Genomic DNA, 22,012 nt, shown 5'->3' with positions numbered 1-22,012 from the left:
GTTTTGAATGACGTGGCGGTGAGGTGTTTTGAATGACGTGGCGGTGAGGTGTTTTGAATGACGTGGCGGTGAGGTGTTTTGAATGACGTGGCGGTGAGGTGTTTTGAATGACGTGGCGGTGAGGTGTTTTGAATGACGTGGCGGTGAGGTGTTTTGAATGACGTGGCGGTGAGGTGTTTTGAATGACGTGGCGGTGAGGTGTTTTGAATGACGTGGCGGTGAGGTGTTTTGAATGACGTGGCGGTGAGGTGTTTTGAATGACGTGGCGGTGAGGTGTTTTGAATGACGTGGCGGTGAGGTGTTTTGAATGACGTGGCGGTGAGGTATTTTGAATGACGTGGCGGTGAGGTATTTTGAATGACGTGGCGGTGAGGTGTTTTGAATGACGTGGCGGTGAGGTGTTTTGAATGACGTGGCGGTGAGGTGTTTTGAATGACGTGGAGGTGAGGTGTTTTGAATGACGTGGTGGTGAGGTGTTTTGAATGACGTGGTGGTGAGGTGTTTTGAATGACGTGGCGGTGAGGTGTTTTGAATGACGTGGCGGTGAGGTGTTTTGAATGACGTGGCGGTGAGGTGTTTTGAATGACGTGGCGGTGAGGTGTTTTGAATGACGTGGCGGTGAGGTATTTTGAATGACGTGGTGGTGAGGCGTTTTGAATGACGTGGCGGTGAGGTGTTTTGAATGACGTGGCGGTGAGGTGTTTTGAATGACGTGGCGGTGAGGTGTTTTGAATGACGTGGCGGTGAGGTGTTTTGAATGACGTGGCGGTGAGGTGTTTTGAATGACGTGGCGGTGAGGTGTTTTGAATGACGTGGCGGTGAGGTGTTTTGAATGACGTGGCGGTGAGGTGTTTTGAATGACGTGGCGGTGAGGTGTTTTGAATGACGTGGCGGTGAGGTGTTTTGAATGACGTGGCGGTGAGGTATTTTGAATGACGTGGCGGTGAGGTATTTTGAATGACGTGGCGGTGAGGTGTTTTGAATGACGTGGCGGTGAGGTGTTTTGAATGACGTGGCGGTGAGGTGTTTTGAATGACGTGGAGGTGAGGTGTTTTGAATGACGTGGTGGTGAGGTGTTTTGAATGACGTGGTGGTGAGGTGTTTTGAATGACGTGGCGGTGAGGTGTTTTGAATGACGTGGCGGTGAGGTGTTTTGAATGACGTGGCGGTGAGGTGTTTTGAATGACGTGGCGGTGAGGTGTTTTGAATGACGTGGCGGTGAGGTATTTTGAATGACGTGGTGGTGAGGCGTTTTGAATGACGTGGCGGTGAGGTATTTTGAATGACGTGGCGGTGAGGTGTTTTGAATGACGTGGCGGTGAGGTATTTTGAATGACGTGGTGGTGAGGCGTTTTGAATGACGTGGCGGTGAGGTATTTTGAATGACGTGGTGGTGAGGTATTTTGAATGACGTGGTGGTGAGGCGTTTTGAATGACGTGGTGGTGAGGCGTTTTGAATGACGTGGTGGTGAGGCGTTTTGAATGACGTGGTGGTGAGGCGTTTTGAATGACGTGGCGGTGAGGTATTTTGAATGACGTGGTGGTGAGGTATTTTGAATGACGTGGTGGTGAGGCGTTTTGAATGACGTGGTGGTGAGGCGTTTTGAATGACGTGGTGGTGAGGCGTTTTGAATGACGTGGTGGTGAGGCGTTTTGAATGACGTGGTGGTGAGGCGTTTTGAATGACGTGGCGGTGAGGTATTTTGAATGACGTGGTGGTGAGGTATTTTGAATGACGTGGCGGTGAGGTATTTTGAATGACGTGGTGGTGAGGCGTTTTGAATGACGTGGCGGTGAGGTATTTTGAATGACGTGGTGGTGAGGCGTTTTGAATGACGTGGCGGTGAGGTATTTTGAATGACGTGGCGGTGAGGTATTTTGAATGACGTGGTGGTGAGGCGTTTTGAATGACGTGGCGGTGAGGTATTTTGAATGACGTGGTGGTGAGGTGTTTTGAATGACGTGGCGGTGAGGTGTTTTGAATGACGTGGCGGTGAGGTGTTTTGAATGACGTGGCGGTGAGGTATTTTGAATGACGTGGTGGTGAGGCGTTTTGAATGACGTGGCGGTGAGGTATTTTGAATGACGTGGTGGTGAGGTGTTTTGAATGACGTGGCGGTGAGGTGTTTTGAATGACGTGGCGGTGAGGTGTTTTGAATGACGTGGCGGTGAGGTGTTTTGAATGACGTGGCGGTGAGGTGTTTTGAATGACGTGGCGGTGAGGTGTTTTGAATGACGTGGCGGTGAGGTGTTTTGAATGACGTGGCGGTGAGGTATTTTGAATGACGTGGCGGTGAGGTATTTTGAATGACGTGGCGGTGAGGTGTTTTGAATGACGTGGCGGTGAGGTGTTTTGAATGACGTGGCGGTGAGGTGTTTTGAATGACGTGGAGGTGAGGTGTTTTGAATGACGTGGTGGTGAGGTGTTTTGAATGACGTGGTGGTGAGGTGTTTTGAATGACGTGGCGGTGAGGTGTTTTGAATGACGTGGCGGTGAGGTGTTTTGAATGACGTGGCGGTGAGGTGTTTTGAATGACGTGGCGGTGAGGTGTTTTGAATGACGTGGCGGTGAGGTATTTTGAATGACGTGGTGGTGAGGCGTTTTGAATGACGTGGCGGTGAGGTGTTTTGAATGACGTGGCGGTGAGGTGTTTTGAATGACGTGGCGGTGAGGTGTTTTGAATGACGTGGCGGTGAGGTGTTTTGAATGACGTGGCGGTGAGGTGTTTTGAATGACGTGGCGGTGAGGTGTTTTGAATGACGTGGCGGTGAGGTGTTTTGAATGACGTGGCGGTGAGGTGTTTTGAATGACGTGGCGGTGAGGTGTTTTGAATGACGTGGCGGTGAGGTGTTTTGAATGACGTGGCGGTGAGGTATTTTGAATGACGTGGCGGTGAGGTATTTTGAATGACGTGGCGGTGAGGTGTTTTGAATGACGTGGCGGTGAGGTGTTTTGAATGACGTGGCGGTGAGGTGTTTTGAATGACGTGGAGGTGAGGTGTTTTGAATGACGTGGTGGTGAGGTGTTTTGAATGACGTGGTGGTGAGGTGTTTTGAATGACGTGGCGGTGAGGTGTTTTGAATGACGTGGCGGTGAGGTGTTTTGAATGACGTGGCGGTGAGGTGTTTTGAATGACGTGGCGGTGAGGTGTTTTGAATGACGTGGCGGTGAGGTATTTTGAATGACGTGGTGGTGAGGCGTTTTGAATGACGTGGCGGTGAGGTATTTTGAATGACGTGGCGGTGAGGTGTTTTGAATGACGTGGCGGTGAGGTATTTTGAATGACGTGGTGGTGAGGCGTTTTGAATGACGTGGCGGTGAGGTATTTTGAATGACGTGGTGGTGAGGTATTTTGAATGACGTGGTGGTGAGGCGTTTTGAATGACGTGGTGGTGAGGCGTTTTGAATGACGTGGTGGTGAGGCGTTTTGAATGACGTGGTGGTGAGGCGTTTTGAATGACGTGGCGGTGAGGTATTTTGAATGACGTGGTGGTGAGGTATTTTGAATGACGTGGTGGTGAGGCGTTTTGAATGACGTGGTGGTGAGGCGTTTTGAATGACGTGGTGGTGAGGCGTTTTGAATGACGTGGTGGTGAGGCGTTTTGAATGACGTGGTGGTGAGGCGTTTTGAATGACGTGGCGGTGAGGTATTTTGAATGACGTGGTGGTGAGGTATTTTGAATGACGTGGCGGTGAGGTATTTTGAATGACGTGGTGGTGAGGCGTTTTGAATGACGTGGCGGTGAGGTATTTTGAATGACGTGGTGGTGAGGCGTTTTGAATGACGTGGCGGTGAGGTATTTTGAATGACGTGGCGGTGAGGTATTTTGAATGACGTGGTGGTGAGGCGTTTTGAATGACGTGGCGGTGAGGTATTTTGAATGACGTGGTGGTGAGGTGTTTTGAATGACGTGGCGGTGAGGTGTTTTGAATGACGTGGCGGTGAGGTGTTTTGAATGACGTGGCGGTGAGGTATTTTGAATGACGTGGTGGTGAGGCGTTTTGAATGACGTGGCGGTGAGGTATTTTGAATGACGTGGTGGTGAGGTGTTTTGAATGACGTGGCGGTGAGGTGTTTTGAATGACGTGGCGGTGAGGTGTTTTGAATGACGTGGCGGTGAGGTGTTTTGAATGACGTGGCGGTGAGGTGTTTTGAATGACGTGGCGGTGAGGTGTTTTGAATGACGTGGCGGTGAGGTGTTTTGAATGACGTGGCGGTGAGGTATTTTGAATGACGTGGCGGTGAGGTATTTTGAATGACGTGGCGGTGAGGTGTTTTGAATGACGTGGCGGTGAGGTGTTTTGAATGACGTGGCGGTGAGGTGTTTTGAATGACGTGGAGGTGAGGTGTTTTGAATGACGTGGTGGTGAGGTGTTTTGAATGACGTGGTGGTGAGGTGTTTTGAATGACGTGGCGGTGAGGTGTTTTGAATGACGTGGCGGTGAGGTGTTTTGAATGACGTGGCGGTGAGGTGTTTTGAATGACGTGGCGGTGAGGTGTTTTGAATGACGTGGCGGTGAGGTATTTTGAATGACGTGGTGGTGAGGCGTTTTGAATGACGTGGCGGTGAGGTGTTTTGAATGACGTGGCGGTGAGGTGTTTTGAATGACGTGGCGGTGAGGTGTTTTGAATGACGTGGCGGTGAGGTGTTTTGAATGACGTGGCGGTGAGGTGTTTTGAATGACGTGGCGGTGAGGTGTTTTGAATGACGTGGCGGTGAGGTGTTTTGAATGACGTGGCGGTGAGGTGTTTTGAATGACGTGGCGGTGAGGTGTTTTGAATGACGTGGCGGTGAGGTGTTTTGAATGACGTGGCGGTGAGGTATTTTGAATGACGTGGCGGTGAGGTATTTTGAATGACGTGGCGGTGAGGTGTTTTGAATGACGTGGCGGTGAGGTGTTTTGAATGACGTGGCGGTGAGGTGTTTTGAATGACGTGGAGGTGAGGTGTTTTGAATGACGTGGTGGTGAGGTGTTTTGAATGACGTGGTGGTGAGGTGTTTTGAATGACGTGGCGGTGAGGTGTTTTGAATGACGTGGCGGTGAGGTGTTTTGAATGACGTGGCGGTGAGGTGTTTTGAATGACGTGGCGGTGAGGTGTTTTGAATGACGTGGCGGTGAGGTATTTTGAATGACGTGGTGGTGAGGCGTTTTGAATGACGTGGCGGTGAGGTATTTTGAATGACGTGGCGGTGAGGTGTTTTGAATGACGTGGCGGTGAGGTATTTTGAATGACGTGGTGGTGAGGCGTTTTGAATGACGTGGCGGTGAGGTATTTTGAATGACGTGGTGGTGAGGTATTTTGAATGACGTGGTGGTGAGGCGTTTTGAATGACGTGGTGGTGAGGCGTTTTGAATGACGTGGCGGTGAGGTATTTTGAATGACGTGGTGGTGAGGTATTTTGAATGACGTGGCGGTGAGGTATTTTGAATGACGTGGTGGTGAGGCGTTTTGAATGACGTGGCGGTGAGGTGTTTTGAATGACGTGGCGGTGAGGTATTTTGAATTACGTGGTGGTGAGGCGTTTTGAATGACGTGGCGGTGAGGTATTTTGAATGACGTGGTGGTGAGGTATTTTGAATGACGTGGCGGTGAGGTATTTTGAATGACGTGGTGGTGAGGCGTTTTGAATGACGTGGCGGTGAGGTATTTTGAATGACGTGGTGGTGAGGCGTTTTGAATGACGTGGCGGTGAGGTATTTTGAATGACGTGGCGGTGAGGTATTTTGAATGACGTGGTGGTGAGGCGTTTTGAATGACGTGGCGGTGAGGTATTTTGAATGACGTGGTGGTGAGGTGTTATAAAAATATATATTTTATTTTTATTTTTTTCATAAACAGGATTTAAATTCCTGCGTGGGGCTAGTGTGTAAAATTCTGACAACCGGAACTCGAATAGGGACCTCCATCACTTACTCGGTGACAGCCCATTGCACCATTGAGCCAAACAAAATCTCCTCAGAAATTTTCCACACTTCACACTTCCACATTTACCACACATACAGAAATCACCATATACATTTGCTATATTATAACAAAGATGCTTTGAATACCTCGTAGTGTAGCATTAGCGGTTAAATTGTATTCTCACAGTTGTATTCATGTGGATGTACATTGACCATTTGACATATGTGCATTCTTCCATTTATATTCATAGTTTGAAAGGCAGTGAAACCGTATTTGTTTTCTGGGATCTTTCCAGGTGTTGCCAGTGAACCTTCACACCCACATCAACACCCTGTACCGCTGCACCACCACCATCACCACCACCACTTCTCCAACGATGGAGCAGTCGGCCAGCACGTCATCATGCCAGTACCTGGCACTGTCCCGAGTGGACCTCTACGTAGGTGCTGCCACCACCACAACATATGGTCTTACTGGGGACCAATACCTCAAGCTTACATATGAACACAATGGCCATGGTGTAGATGTAGAGCCACTGAGTAATTACAGTCACGTGAAAAAGTAAGTACACCCCGTGTAAAGTTTTGACTTTTTCAACATATTTCAACATACAGTCACGATGTGAGGTGTTTTATTCCATACATACAACATACATACAACATACAACAACATACAGTTCAACATATTTCAACATACAGTCATGTAATTTGATCTTCATTTCAACAATATTGATAGATAAAGGTGATATAATATAACAAATATCATGAAACATTTACATTTTGTAGTCCATTGTATAATTTAAATAAACAAATGCAAATTTCGCATGTGGAAAAAGTAAGTACACCCTTGGCTCTAATAGGTGGTATTGCCCCCTTTGTCAGAAACAACCTCAAGTGGGCGTTTCTACTAGTCTCTGTCTACTAGTCTCTGACATCGACTGGGAGAAATTTTTGCCCACTCCTCCATGCAGAATTCTTTCACCTGTGCGATGTTTGAGCGGTTTCTTGCATGCACAGCTCGTTTCAAATCCCCCCACAACATCTCGATGGGATTTAGATCCGGGCTTTGACTTGGCCATTCCAGAACCCTCCATTTCTTTATTTTCAGCCATTCCTTCGTGGATTTACTGGTATATTTAGGGTCATTGTCATGTTGCAAGGTCCACCTTCGGTTGAGCTTCAACTTTCCGACAGATGGCCTCACATTATCCTCAAGCACTCTCTGGTACAATGAAGAATTCATAGTGGATTATATGATTGTGAGCTGCCCAGGCCCTGATGCAGCAAAGCTGCCCCAAACCATAATATTTCCACCAACATGCTTTACAGTTGGTATCAGGTTCTTGTAGTCAAATGCTGTCTTTGGTTTTCGCCAAACATGTCTTCTGGTACTGTGGCCAAATAGCTCTACCTTTGACTCATCTGTCCAGAGCACATTGTTCCAGAAGTGCTGGTCTTTGCCGAGGTGTTCATTGGCAAACTTTAGTCTTGCCCTGATGTTCTTTCTGGACAGCAAAGGTTTCCTCCTGGCACACCTCCCATGTAGATCAAATTTGTGCAGCCTCTTTCTAATGGTAGACTCGTGCACTTTGACATCAACAGTGGCAAGAGCTACCTGTAGGTCCCGTGAAGACATTCTGGGGTTCTTAGAGACTTCTTTCAGCATCTTGCGGTCTGCTCTCGGGCTGAACTTGCTGGGGCGGCCTGGCCTGAACAAGTTGGCAGTTGTGTGGAATCTTCTCCACTTGTAGATGATCTTCCGGACAGTCGAATGATTGATTTCAAATTGTTTGGAGATCTTTTTAAATCCCTTCCCAGACTCGTAGGCATCTATAACCTTCTTTCTGAAGGCACCAGAGAGCTCTTTTGATCGAGGCATGGTGACGCCGCACACTTCAACAACAAAGAGCAAAACAAACTAAATGTCTGAGGTTTAAATAAGACAGGTTCCTCCAAGATCTTCTCTGACGTTGTTCTAATCATTTGCACCTGAGCTGGTGCACCTGATTCTAATTTTAGGTATTTGAAGTAGTGATAAATGTCGGGGTGTACTTACTTTTTCCACATGCGAAATTTGCATTTATGTTTATTTAAATTATACAATGGACTACGAAATGTAAATGTTTCATGATATTTGTTATATTATATCACCTTTATCTATCAATATTGTTGAAATGAAGATCAAATAGCTGTATGTTGAAATATGTCGAAAAAGTCAAAACTTTACATGGGGTGTATTTACTTTTTCACGTGACTGTATATTTTGAGCATCATTTTATTTGATTGCAAAACAAAATGATCATACAGCTACAAATGTGACACCTTCCAGGTGTACACAGGTAATCAAAGTGTTTGGGAATGTTTCTTCAATGCGGGATGATAATAGACGTGCTGGTCTCACTCTTGCACATCCTCATCGACATGGAGTCATAAAGTCCAAATGAACCTTGAAGGAAAAAAGCTGAAGGTCTTTAGAATCCCTGTATGTTCCATTTCTTGGTCGCACTCGTGTGTACCTGTGAGACGAGGCGACCTGGCGATGCTTATTTTAGACTTGGATCACGTGTGTCGATTGCCCTCGCTATCCGAAGAAGGTCGATCACATGACAGGTGTGAAACACCTGATCGATGTGCTTATAGCGCAGAAGGTGCTAATTGATTCATGACATCGCGCACAATGTATATATTGTGTAATTGATCAATGTAGTCGATATAAACAACAATAGACATTTAAATAATAGGGTTGAGAGCTCGTGCTGTGGAGGTCGATCAGCAGGATATTGGGCTGGCAGGATGGCCTAGCCCGAGAGGAGAGCACACTCACTACTAAGCTGGCTATCGCCAGGGGTTTGGGGTTTTTTTTCAACCCAGCTATAAACTGCCAACCTGGTGTTTCACGTGCAGGGCGATTCATCAATCCCTCGGATGGACGTTAAATGGGCGTCCTCCGTGAAGAGATCACCGGCACCGTGAACAAATTACAAATTCCAGTTTTAACCGACAGGGGGCCTTGCATCAGCAGCAGAGCCACGTCCGCAGCCATTGATGCTAATCGCACTCTTAGTCAGGTTCACCATGTTTTGTCGTTCAAAATTTTGGGATTAGCAAACCTGTACATTTTTGGAATATTCAGAGCATGAGGAATCCAAAAATTAATGTTGGCATTTGCACAGACACCTGCATGGCCGCCATTTTGGATTTTCAAAATGGCTGCCATAAAATACATATTTTGCGCGATGTCGGCTTCTAGTCAACCTAGAGACTTAATTAAATATGCTAATCCTATGTTTTCTGGGTCAAGAAAACCATTAGTGGGATCATTAGACTTCTAATCCGAACACTTGCTTCACTTTTAGGACTTTCCAGATGACACTCAGGACAGTGATGAAGATCTGTAAAAGCATATTCCTGGACGATATAGACCTAGTAGATCCTGTGTATAGGACTTGTAGTTCAATCTGATACTACCTATAACTTCCTATAACAACCTATAACTTCAAAGGACTTGCAATATCATGTATTATGTAATACAGTTATATCACAAATATAAAGACAATGGTTTTCAATTACCTTTGTTTGTTGCTTTTCTATAATCCTGAGCACTATTTTGAGGCCTTTATTGGATTCCTTGACCCAGAAAACATAGGATTAGCATATTTAATTAAGTCTCTAGGTTGACTAGAAGCCGAGATCGCGCAAAATATGTATTTTATGGCGGCCATTTTCAAAATCCAAAATGGCGGCCATGCAGGTGTCTGTGCAAATGCCAACATTGATTTTCAGATTCTCCATGCTCTGAAGATTCCAAAAATGTACAGGTTTGCTAATCCCAAAATTTTGAAAGAAATTATATTTGTTAACATCGTGAACCTGACTATCTCTGACTATCTTGTGCTTCATACGAGAGAGAAACAAGAAGCTCTGTTTGCTGAACTTGAACCAAAATTAATATTGGGCATGAAACCACCTGGAAATCCAACCAAAGTGGTTTGTAGCAGTGGTTAGCAATTAAAATATTGATATAATACGAGTACAAGTTCCCTTAAAAAGAACGTAAAACGCAGGAGGCCATTAAGCTCATCAACGCCTGCACGATGATTGCTCTCAATGCCGTGTCGGACAATAAAGCAGAACGTGATATCATTGGCCAGGATTTGACTGTTCGAACCCTGACCTCCCACACCCAGGGAAGACTCTCTCACCATTAAACAGCCCTGACCTCCTACACCCAGGGAAGACTCTCTCACCATTAAACAGCCTGACCTCCTACACCCAGGGAAGACTCTCTCACCATTAAACAACCCTGACCTCCCACACCCAGGGCAGACTCTCTCACCATTAAACAGCCTGACCTCCTACACCCAGGGCAGACTCTCTCACCATTAAACAACCCTGATCTCCCACACCCAGGGCAGACTCTCTCACCATTAAACAACCCTGATCTCCCACACCCAGGGCAGACTCTCTCACCATTAAACAACCCTGACCTCCCACACCCAGGGCAGACTCTCTCACCATTAAACAACCCTGACCTCCCACGCCCAGGGCAGACTCTCTCACCATTAAACAACCCTGACCTCCCACACCCAGGGCAGACTCTCTCACCATTAAACAGCCCTGACCTCCTACACCCAGGGAAGACTCTCTCACCATTAAACAGCCTGACCTCCTACACCCAGGGCAGACTCTCTCACCATTAAACAGCCTGACCTCCTACACCCAGGGAAGACTCTCTCACCATTAAACAACCCTGACCTCCTACACCCAGGGAAGACTCTCTCACCATTAAACAACCCTGACCTCCTACACCCAGGGAAGACTCTCTCACCATTAAACAGCCCTGACCTCCTACACCCAGGGCAGACTCTCTCACCATTAAACAACCCTGACCTCCCACGCCCAGGGCAGACTCTCTCACCATTAAACAGCCCTGACCTCCTACACCCAGGGAAGACTCTCTCACCATTAAACAGCCTGACCTCCTACACCCAGGGCAGACTCTCTCACCATTAAACAGCCTGACCTCCTACACCCAGGGAAGACTCTCTCACCATTAAACAGCCCTGACCTCCTACACCCAGGGAAGACTCTCTCACCATTAAACAACCCTGACCTCCTACACCCAGGGAAGACTCTCTCACCATTAAACAGCCTGACCTCCTACACCCAGGGAAGACTCTCTCACCATTAAACAGCCCTGACCTCCTACACCCAGGGAAGACTCTCTCACCATTAAACAGCCCTGACCTCCCACACCCAGGGAAGACTCTCTCACCATTAAACAGCCTGACCTCCTACACCCAGGGCAGACTCTCTCACCATTAAACAGCCTGACCTCCTACACCCAGGGAAGACTCTCTCACCATTAAACAACCCTGACCTCCTACACCCAGGGAAGACTCTCTCACCATTAAACAGCCCTGACCTCCCACACCCAGGGCAGACTCTCTCACCATTAAACAGCCCTGACCTCCTACACCCAGGGCAGACTCTTTCACCATTAAACAGCCCTGACCTCCCACACCCAGGGAAGACTCTCTCACCATTAAACAGCCCTGACCTCCTACACCCAGGGCAGACTCTTTCACCATTAAACAGCCCTGACCTCCCACACCCAGGGCAGACTCTCTCACCATTAAACAGCCCTGACCTCCTACACCCAGGGCAGACTCTTTCACCATTAAACAGCCCTGACCTCCTACACCCAGGGCAGACTCTTTCACCATTAAACAGCCCTGACCTCCTACACCCAGGGCAGACTCTCTCACCATTAAACAGCCCTGACCTCCCACACCCAGGGCAGACTCTTTCACCATTAAACAGCCCTGACCTCCTACACCCAGGGCAGACTCTTTCACCATTAAACAGCCCTGACCTCCCACACCCAGGGCAGACTCTCTCACCATTAAACAGCCTGACCTCCTACACCCAGGGAAGACTCTCTCACCATTAAACAGCCCTGACCTCCTACACCCAGGGAAGACTCTCTCACCATTAAACAGCCCTGACCTCCTACACCCAGGGCAGACTCTTTCACCATTAAACAGCCCTGACCTCCCACACCCAGGGCAGACTCTCTCACCATTAAACAGCCCTGACCTCCTACACCCAGGGCAGACTCTTTCACCATTAAACAGCCCTGACCTCCCACACCCAGGGAAGACTCTCTCACCATTAAACAGCCCTGACCTCCTACACCCAGGGCAGACTCTTTCACCATTAAACAGCCCTGACCTCCCACACCCAGGGCAGACTCTCTCACCATTAAACAGCCCTGACCTCCTACACCCAGGGCAGACTCTTTCACCATTAAACAGCCCTGACCTCCTACACCCAGGGCAGACTCTTTCACCATTAAACAGCCCTGACCTCCTACACCCAGGGCAGACTCTTTCACCATTAAACAGCCCTGACCTCCTACACCCAGGGCAGACTCTCTCACCATTAAACAGCCCTGACCTCCCACACCCAGGGCAGACTCTCTCACCATTAAACAGCCCTGACCTCCCACACCCAGGGCAGACTCTCTCACCATTAAACAGCCCTGACCTCCTACACCCAGGGCAGACTCTCTCACCATTAAACAGCCCTGACCTCCCACACCCAGGGCAGACTCTCTCACCATTAAACAGCCCTGACCTCCCACACCCAGGGCAGACTCTCTCACCATTAAACAACCCTGACCTCCCACACCCAGTGCAGACTCTCTCACCATTATACAACCCTGATCTCCCACACCCAGGGCAGACTCTCTCACCATTAAACAACCCTGACCTCCCACACCCAGGGCAGACTCTCTCACCATTAAACAGCCCTGACCTCCCACACCCAGGGCAGACTCTCTCACCATTAAACAGCCCTGACCTCCCACACCCAGGGCAGACTCTCTCACCATTAAACAGCCCTGACCTCCCACACCCAGGGCAGACTCTCTCACCATTAAACAGCCCTGACCTCCCACACCCACGGCAGACTCTCTCACCATTAAACAACCCTGACCTCCCACGCCCAGTGCAGACTCTCTCACCATTAAACAACCCTGACCTCCCACACCCAGGGCAGACTCTCTCACCATTAAACAACCCTGATCTCCCACACCCAGGGCAGACTCTCTCACCATTAAACAACCCTGATCTCCCACACCCAGGGAAAACTCTCTCACCATTAAACAACCCTGACCTCCCACGCCCAGTGCAGACTCTCCCACGATTAAACAACCCTGACCTCCCACGCCCAGTGCAGACTCTCTCACCATTAAACAACCCTGACCTCCCACGCCCAGTGCAGACTCTCTCACCATTATACAACCCTGATCTCCCACACCCAGGGCAGACTCTCTCACCATTAAACAACCCTGACCTCCCACGCCCAGTGCAGACTCTCTCACCATTATACAACCCTGATCTCCCACACCCAGGGCAGACTCTCTCACCATTAAACAACCCTGACCTCCCACACCCAGGGAAGACTCTCTCACCATTAAACAGCCCTGACCTCCCACACCCAGGGCAGACTCTCTCACCATTAAACAGCCCTGACCTCCTACACCCAGGGCAGACTCTCTCACCATTAAACAACCCTGACCTCCCACACCCAGGGCAGACTCTCTCACCCAGACTCTCTCACCATTAAACAGCCCTGACCTCCTACACCCAGGGCAGACTCTCTCACCATTAAACAACCCTGACCTCCCACACCCAGGGCAGACTCTCTCACCATTAAACAACCCTGACCTCCCACGCCCAGTGCAGACTCTCTCACCATTAAACAACCCTGACCTCCCACGCCCAGTGCAGACTCTCTCACCATTATACAACCCTGATCTCCCACACCCAGGGCAGACTCTCTCACCATTATACAACCCTGATCTCCCACACCCAGGGCAGACTCTCTCACCATTAAACAACCCTGATCTCCCACACCCAGGGCAGACTCTCTCACCATTATACAACCCTGATCTCCCACACCCAGGGCAGACTCTCTCACCATTATACAACCCTGATCTCCCACACCCAGGGCAGACTCTCTCACCATTAAACAACCCTGATCTCCCACACCCAGGGCAGACTCTCTCACCATTATACAACCCTGATCTCCCACACCCAGGGCAGACTCTCTCACCATTAAACAACCCTGATCTCCCACACCCAGTGCAGACTCTCTCACCATTATACAACCCTGATCTCCCACACCCAGGGCAGACTCTCTCACCATTAAACAACCCTGACCTCCCACACCCAGGGAAGACTCTCTCACCATTAAACAACCCTGACCTCCCACACCCAGGGCAGACTCTCTCACCATTATACAACCCTGATCTCCCACACCCAGGGCAGACTCTCTCACCATTAAACAACCCTGACCTCCCACGCCCAGTGCAGACTCTCTCACCATTATACAACCCTGATCTCCCACACCCAGGGCAGACTCTCTCACCATTAAACAACCCTGACCTCCCACACCCAGTGCAGACTCTCTCACCATTATACAACCCTGATCTCCCACACCCAGGGCAGACTCTCTCACCATTAAACAACCCTGACCTCCCACACCCAGTGCAGACTCTCTCACCATTATACAACCCTGATCTCCCACACCCAGGGCAGACTCTCTCACCATTAAACAACCCTGACCTCCCACACCCAGTGCAGACTCTCTCACCATTAAACAACCCTGATCTCCCACACCCAGGGCAGACTCTCTCACCATTATACAACCCTGATCTCCCACACCCAGGGCAGCCTCTCTCACCATTAAACAACCCTGATCTCCCACACCCAGGGCAGACTCTCTCACCATTAAACAACCCTGATCTCCCACACCCAGTGCAGACTCTCTCACCATTATACAACCCTGATCTCCCACACCCAGGGCAGACTCTCTCACCATTAAACAACCCTGACCTCCCACGCCCAGTGCAGACTCTCTCACCATTATACAACCCTGATCTCCCACACCCAGGGCAGACTCTCTCACCATTAAACAACCCTGACCTCCCACACCCAGTGCAGACTCTCTCACCATTATACAACCCTGATCTCCCACACCCAGGGCAGACTCTCTCACCATTAAACAACCCTGACCTCCCACACCCAGGGCAGCCTCTCTCACCATTAAACAACCCTGACCTCCCACACCCAGGGCAGCCTCTCTCACCATTAAACAACCCTGACCTCCCACACCCAGTGCAGACTCTCTCACAGTTAAACAACCCTGATCTCCCACACCCAGGGCAGACTCTCTCACCATTAAACAACCCTGACCTCCCACACCCAGTGCAGACTCTCTCACAGTTAAACAACCCTGATCTCCCACACCCAGTGCAGACTCTCTCACAGTTAAACAACCCTGACCTCCCACACCCAGTGCAGACTCTCTCACAGTTAAACAACCCTGATCTCCCACACCCAGGGCAGACTCTCTCACCATTAAACAACCCTGACCTCCCACACCCAGTGCAGACTCTCTCACAGTTAAACAACCCTGATCTCCCACACCCAGTGCAGACTCTCTCACAGTTAAACAACCCTGATCTCCCACACCCAGTGCAGACTCTCTCACAGTTAAACAACCCTGATCTCCCACACCCAGGGCAGCCTCTCTCACCATTAAGCAACCCAGTCCAGTTGACAGACGTTTTCCCAGGTGTCAACCCAAGCACACCTTATATCCGTATATTAGGCCGAAAAGAAAATGTATTTGGTTGCCATGCCATCGCTCATCAAATATTCAGATCTTAAAATTGAAAAATGATGATTGATTTTATTGCTTCAGGTTGAAATTTTAATTCTGTATTCATTTGGAATCACCTCGATGTCCGGAACCTGCTCGTTGGAATTAATCAGCAGGTGCTCTTTCTACAGGTGTCGAGCTATTAGTATTAGTTTCAATATGATCCTTTATATCCGGTGGTGACGATGAGTCCACACAGGGCCGGCGCTACCATTAGGCCAACTCGGCAGCCGCCTGGGGCGCAGACATCAGAGGGGCGCATTACTGAACCTTAAAGGATCACAGTTTTATACAAATTATTGTTTTAAGAAAAAACATAATAAATGGAAAATATAATAGTTCATTGTTCATAATAGTGTAAGTGATTAATTTTGAGCATGTACGCTTCGTGGCATATGTCACATCCTGTTTGAAACGGACGTAGCCTGCTCCCATGCGCCTTCTCCCATACGTCACATCCTGTTTGAAATGGACGTAGCCTGCTCCCATACGTCACATCCTGTTTGAAACGGACGTAGCCTGCTCCCATACGTCACATCCTGTTTGAAACGGACGTAGCCTGCTCCCATACGTCACATCCTGTTTGAAACGGGCGTAGCCTGCTCCCATACGTCACATCCTGTTTGAAACGGACGTAGCCTGCTCCCATGCGCCTTCTCCCATACGTCACATCCTGTTTGAAACGGACGTAGCCTGCTCCCATGCGCCTTCTCCCATACGTCACATCCTGTTTGAAATGGACGTAGCCTGCTCCCATGTGCCTTCTCCCATACGTCACATCCTGTTTGAAATGGACGTAGCCTGCTCCCATGTGCCTTCTCCCATACGTCACATACTGTTTGAAACGGACGTAGCCTGCTCCCATGCGCCTTCTCCCATACGTCACATCCTGTTTGAAACGGACGTAGCCTGCTCCCATGCGCCTTCTCCCATACATCACATCCTGTTTGAAACGGACGTAGCCTGCTCCCATGCGCCTTCTCCCATACGTCACATCCTGTTTGAAACGGATGTAGCCTGCTCCCATACGTCACATCCTGTTTGAAACGGACGTAGCCTGCTCCCATACGTCACATCCTGTTTGAAACGGACGTAGCCTGCTCCCATACGTCACATCCTGTTTGAAACGGACGTAGCCTGCTCCCATGCGCCTTCTCCCATACGTCACATCCTGTTTGAAACGGATGTAGCCTGCTCCCATACATCACATCCTGTTTGAAACGGACGTAGCCTGCTCCCATGCGCCTTCTCCCATACGTCACATCCTGTTTGAAACGGACGTAGCCTGCTCCCATGCGCCTTCTCCCATACATCACATCCTGTTTGAAACGGACGTAGCCTGCTCCCATGCGCCTTCTCCCATACGTCACATCCTGTTTGAAATGGACGTAGCCTGCTACCATACGTCACATCCTGTTTGAAACGGACATAGCCTGCTCCCATACGTCACATCCTGTTTGAAATGGACGTAGCCTGCTCCCATACGTCACATCCTGTTTGAAACGGACGTAGCCTGCTCCCATACGTCACATCCTGTTTGAAACGGACGTAGCCTGCTCCCATACGTCACATCCTGTTTGAAACGGACGTAGCCTGCTCCCATACGTCACATCCTGTTTGAAACGGACGTAGCCTGCTCCCATACGTCACATCCTGTTTGAAACGGACGTAGCCTGCTCCCATACGTCACATCCTGTTTGAAACGGACGTAGCCTGCTCCCATGCACCTTCTCCCATACGTCACATCCTGTTTGAAACGGACGTGGCCTGCTCCCATGCGCCTTCTCCCATACGTCACATCCTGTTTGAAACGGACGTAGCCTGCTCCCATGCACCTTCTCCCATACGTCACATCCTGTTTGAAACGGACGTGGCCTGCTCCCATGCGCCTTCTCCCATACGTCACATCCGGCATGTTCAAAACGCTGCCTCCATTTCGTCGTTGGGCGCATGGATTGATCATCGTCAGGAAAACGGGAGAATTAATAATCGAAGTTGGCAAAAAAAAAATTGGGGGGGGGGGGGGTGGGGGTTGGAGGGGAGGGGATGCAAGTAGCTGGCCTAGCCTAGGGCGCAAAATAGTCTGGCGCCGGCCCTGGGTCCACATTACATTGGGCACCTGTTTCGTGTCAAGTTGTCAATGTGATTTGTGCCGCTCTCGCTGCAGCCACGTCAGATACGCTGCCATCACCGGAGACCGTGTCCGGCCAGGAGCATTACAAGCTGGTGTCCCTGGCAGGTGTACCACAATCCCTTCCTTGCAGTCACCCTTCGACCTCACACCTACTGCCAAAACAAGAAGCTCTGTGAGCCAGAACAGCACAGGTGCACTCCTGACCATACTGTTCCTCAAGAGGCCTTGTCAAGAGCCTCTGTACCCACATGTTTCAACATGGATGGGAAGTACTGCCAAGGAAGGAACCTTTTTATTTTAACAGTTTACCTTCACAGGCTTGTTTATGGGATCATTTATGTAAAATATTCTCAGGGTTATATGTTCATAGCTTTTATAGTGTTGCATATCTGGGCACCCAAGGGGTTCCAGGTTAGATTTCAGCATCACATATCCAGGCAATACCGTTAGCACAGAAGATAATAACTTGAGGCCTCAATGATAAGATTAGGAAAATGTAGCCATATGCATTTTCTTTCATTTCTAAAATTTACTCAAGGTGTCATATGAATGATTTTAATGCACAAACAAAGCACCATGATTGCCATGCTGACTCGAACAGTGACATTGCAAGGAGCCATTTATGGAATTCTCAACGAAGAGGGTTCCGAAAGTACGTGATGGTGCGCAAGGCTGACAGCGAGGATACAATCATGAGCTTAGCTTTGCACTTACATGCTTGTTTGTTGTTTTTTAAGGATTCCTTGTGTCATTAAGGTGAGGGGTGCTCTTGATTGTGTTTATTTGTTGTACCCTCATGACATTTTCAAAGTGCAGTTTCTTTCCTTCTTTTTCTTTCTCTCTCTCTCTCTCTCTCTCTCTCTCTCTCCCTCTCCCTCTCTCTCTCTCTCTCTCTCTCTCTCTCTCTCTCTCTCTCTCTCTCTCTCCTTATTCATCCTCTCTTTCTCGCTCCCCTCTCTACTTCCCGTGTGCCAAGTCCTGTTCTATAGAACTGTACATAAGTAGTTTGTAAGATCAAAATGATTTATCTTAATTTATTGATGATTTTATTTTTACAGATTCTATATGATATTTTTGTATTCAAATCCAGCACCATGATTTTGAAAAGCTATTGCAATCACTGATAATTCCCTAAATTGATTGTACATTTTTTGATAATAAATCTTATGTTTAATTCTCAGTGTAGCCGGTGAGTGTGAGATGTCATTTCCATGTTGGGGATGCAAGTGTGCATTGCTGCTCTCTCCTTGTGCATTGCTGCTCTCCCGACCTCAGATGTGTACCCGACCAGCACAGCATGGCAGGTCACCACATGCTGGCTGCCAGAGGCTGCCAGGCCCCATGCCCACGCAGTCACCACATCAGTCCCTTGTTTGCCGTCTGTGGTGCCGCCACCAAAGCGCGGCCCACAACACCTCCCCCTTGTGGTCCTCATGATACACCATACCAGGTGCCTGTGAGAAACCACCTCGGACTCCCCCGGAGGTCTTAACCCCCACCAGGGTTTGGCGACCCTGCCGGCCCGGGACACTAGCTCGGACGGCGCCCCAATGGACAAAGGACGCCACACTCCACTAGACCCCCCCCGTGGGGCCCGGGTCGTACCATGACACCCATGGTCGGACCCCACATCCAAATCTTGCCAGGGCAGCCCCCCCAGCTGACTGGCATAACCCAATTTTGAAAGGGGACATTTTTACACAAGGCCATCCCCAATGACCCCTCCTGGTCCGAATTCCACAGCCCAGGGACCAACTTCCGTCAAGGCTGTGCCAAATCAATTTCCCATTTAAATTTAAAAATTTTGGCCTCGCGTGCCCAACCGCAGCTGCAAGTAACAACCCCTTCCTCAAGTTCTTCTGCCCCTCCCTGCAGCTGTTCCAAATTCACTAAGGGGGTCGCTTTTTCCGAGACTCTATCTCCCGACTCCTCCATGTCCAAGTCCAACTCGGGGCCAAAACACCCCCCCCCCCCCCCCCACCTCCCAACTGGGTATTTAATTTTGGAGCCTCTGGTGCCCAATTGTTGTTTGTGGTGAGGGTCCCCTCGGTCACTTTCATCTCAACCTGGGGATATTTGATGGACCGACTCACCTCATCTCCCAGACTCTGTTGGACCCGAGCGATCTTCTCCTCGATGGTACTGTCCAAGATCTCCAGCCGCTGTGTCAAATCATTACTCTCATCCCCAGTCAATTGCGGCCACAACAGGTCTTTATCCATAAATACCCGCTCCGGTTCCATTACATGGGCCTCCAATATTTTCTCCCCCTGTTCCAAATCATACCCTGGTGCTGCAAAAGTTCCAATTCCTCACCCTGTTGGTGCATTCTGGCATCCACGTAGATCCGACAGCCTTCCAGGTCATTTCCAGTTAAACATTCCCCATTTACTTCCAAACCTTCCCTATTTAAATTTGAGTTTTCCCTCTCCTGTGCCCCATTTTCACCAGGCTGGGTTTCACCTTCTTCAATTTACAATGCCCATTCCTTCTCCTGTGCCCCAATTTAATTTTTTTGTTCTCTTTGGGCTTTGGTTTTTTTAATCTGGGCATCCATTCGTTCAGTATTTCTTTTTTCCGTCTCTCCTTATTTCTTCCCACCATCCATCAATTTGTCCCTCCAGTCGTTCATTCATTCTATTCATTCGTTCAATATTATCATAATTTTTCTTCCATTAATCTTATAAGCATGGCCTGGAAAGTCATCGCATCCACTTCCTCGTTCGATCGCTCAGGAACCGGGGAGGTTCCAATCCTACCCTCATCAAACTCTACCCCCAGCTCACTTCCATGCTCTTTGGAATCCTCCACCTGCTCGGCCATCTCACTCACATCCACCATCCGCAGTGACAAAGCAGTTCCCGCTCACGAGTATTTTACCTCAGACAAAATAAAATTTAAATTTTGCAATGCAGTGTCTTGTGCCCTTCCCGACACCAATCGATTAAAAAAAAAATTTGACACCCAGGTACTACGATTACCTCCCCCTCGATGAGAGAAAAATCGTTTAAATTTTTGATTCCGAAAGCTGAGCGCAATTTTCACCCTGCGGGTGTCGACTCACAACCCTTGGACACCGAGTGTCCTCTGGGTTGGCATGCCAAACTCCTGACACCAGTTGTCGTGTTCACCAGGGGATTAAGATCCCCCAAGGTGACGGGTGGCCGATCGAGCTTACCTCCGAGGCGTTCAGTCCAACTATGGCGGATCTTCTTTACACGCGAGGGAAAGGAGAATGACGAACTTACCTGGACGGCTTCCACTGGAGCGTCCTCGAACCACGATAATCAAACAAGACCGACACGGATTTAAAATGCAACAATTAACGGGTTTAATAAAATAATGCCAGGGAACAAAGAATGCACGGTAAAACTAAAATCCTAAATGGGGGGCTCCACACGTACTCGTAAAACAACACAAGGGGATATAAAAGAACGAAAGTAAAAATGAGTTTGTGTGGTGCGTTTGCTCAGTACTCAGCTTTGAGTGGCCCTTAAACCCCGTCGGTCCTCGAACGGGTCCCTGGTCCGTGCGCGGGAAAACACACGCCTTGGCCAGAAGTTTATTCACCCGCCAACCACGGAACGTGAAGCGAGCAGGGCCTCATTCCGTCTTCGTCCCGTGATCCACAAAGCACCGAGGTCTCTCGGGCGCACACAGCCATCACGAAGTCAGCAACAACGAACCAGTGAAAGGATGCGTCCGCTCCTCCACGCAGCCGGGAACAGAGCAAGCATGAACAAGAGTGCGTCTGCTCGAAATCAAACCCAGCGCCAGACCACAAGAGAAGAAAGAATGCGTCCACTCGCAATCAATCTACCAACGCAAGGGAGCACGAACTGTGTCCGCTTATGACGACATCCACAAAGCAAGAGACGGGAGAAAATGCCGGGACTCAGTCTTTTTGTTCCCCAGTCTCCAACGTCATCAGATGACGTCCGCGCGTGCTCCAATCAGAGTCCATCTCATCGCTCCATCGCCCGGACCAATCATCACCTTTCGGGGGGGGTGGGGGGGGCGGGCTCACGGCCCTGCCTGTTTGGTGTTGCGATGACGCAGCTGGCGGCGTCAGCGGTGATATTCCATGTCTGAATCCGGTCACTTTATTTGGTGTTATTAATTATGCGACGATCGCATTTTACATACAGGGGATTTACCCTTAATCCCTAAGCTACATAGCACAAGAGCCACCCTCCGTGTGCCCACACGTCACACTTAATCCGAACACACGGAGCTGA

General features: G+C 49.2%; 1 protein-coding gene across 1 annotated transcript in view; it reads left to right on the top strand.

Annotated features, from left to right (window-relative positions):
* Window positions 1–18,959, top strand: part of LOC137434122 (hepatocyte nuclear factor 4-alpha) — a 93,962-nt gene extending 75,003 nt beyond the window's left edge. The window contains exons 9-10 of the mRNA XM_068126810.2: window positions 6,205–6,348; window positions 17,808–18,959. Of these exons, the coding sequence (XP_067982911.1) occupies window positions 6,205–6,348; window positions 17,808–17,950 (287 nt within the window). The 3' untranslated portion in view covers window positions 17,951–18,959. The remainder of the gene's footprint in view (window positions 1–6,204; window positions 6,349–17,807) is intronic.
* Window positions 18,960–22,012: the final 3,053 nt, after the last annotated feature.

This window comes from Myxine glutinosa, chromosome 10, assembly GCF_964187855.1.
Source record: "Myxine glutinosa chromosome 10, kmMyxGlut1.1, whole genome shotgun sequence".
In the NCBI taxonomy this organism is placed as follows: Eukaryota; Metazoa; Chordata; class Myxini; order Myxiniformes; family Myxinidae; genus Myxine; species Myxine glutinosa.
This window is presented reverse-complemented; position numbering and strand designations above follow the sequence as displayed.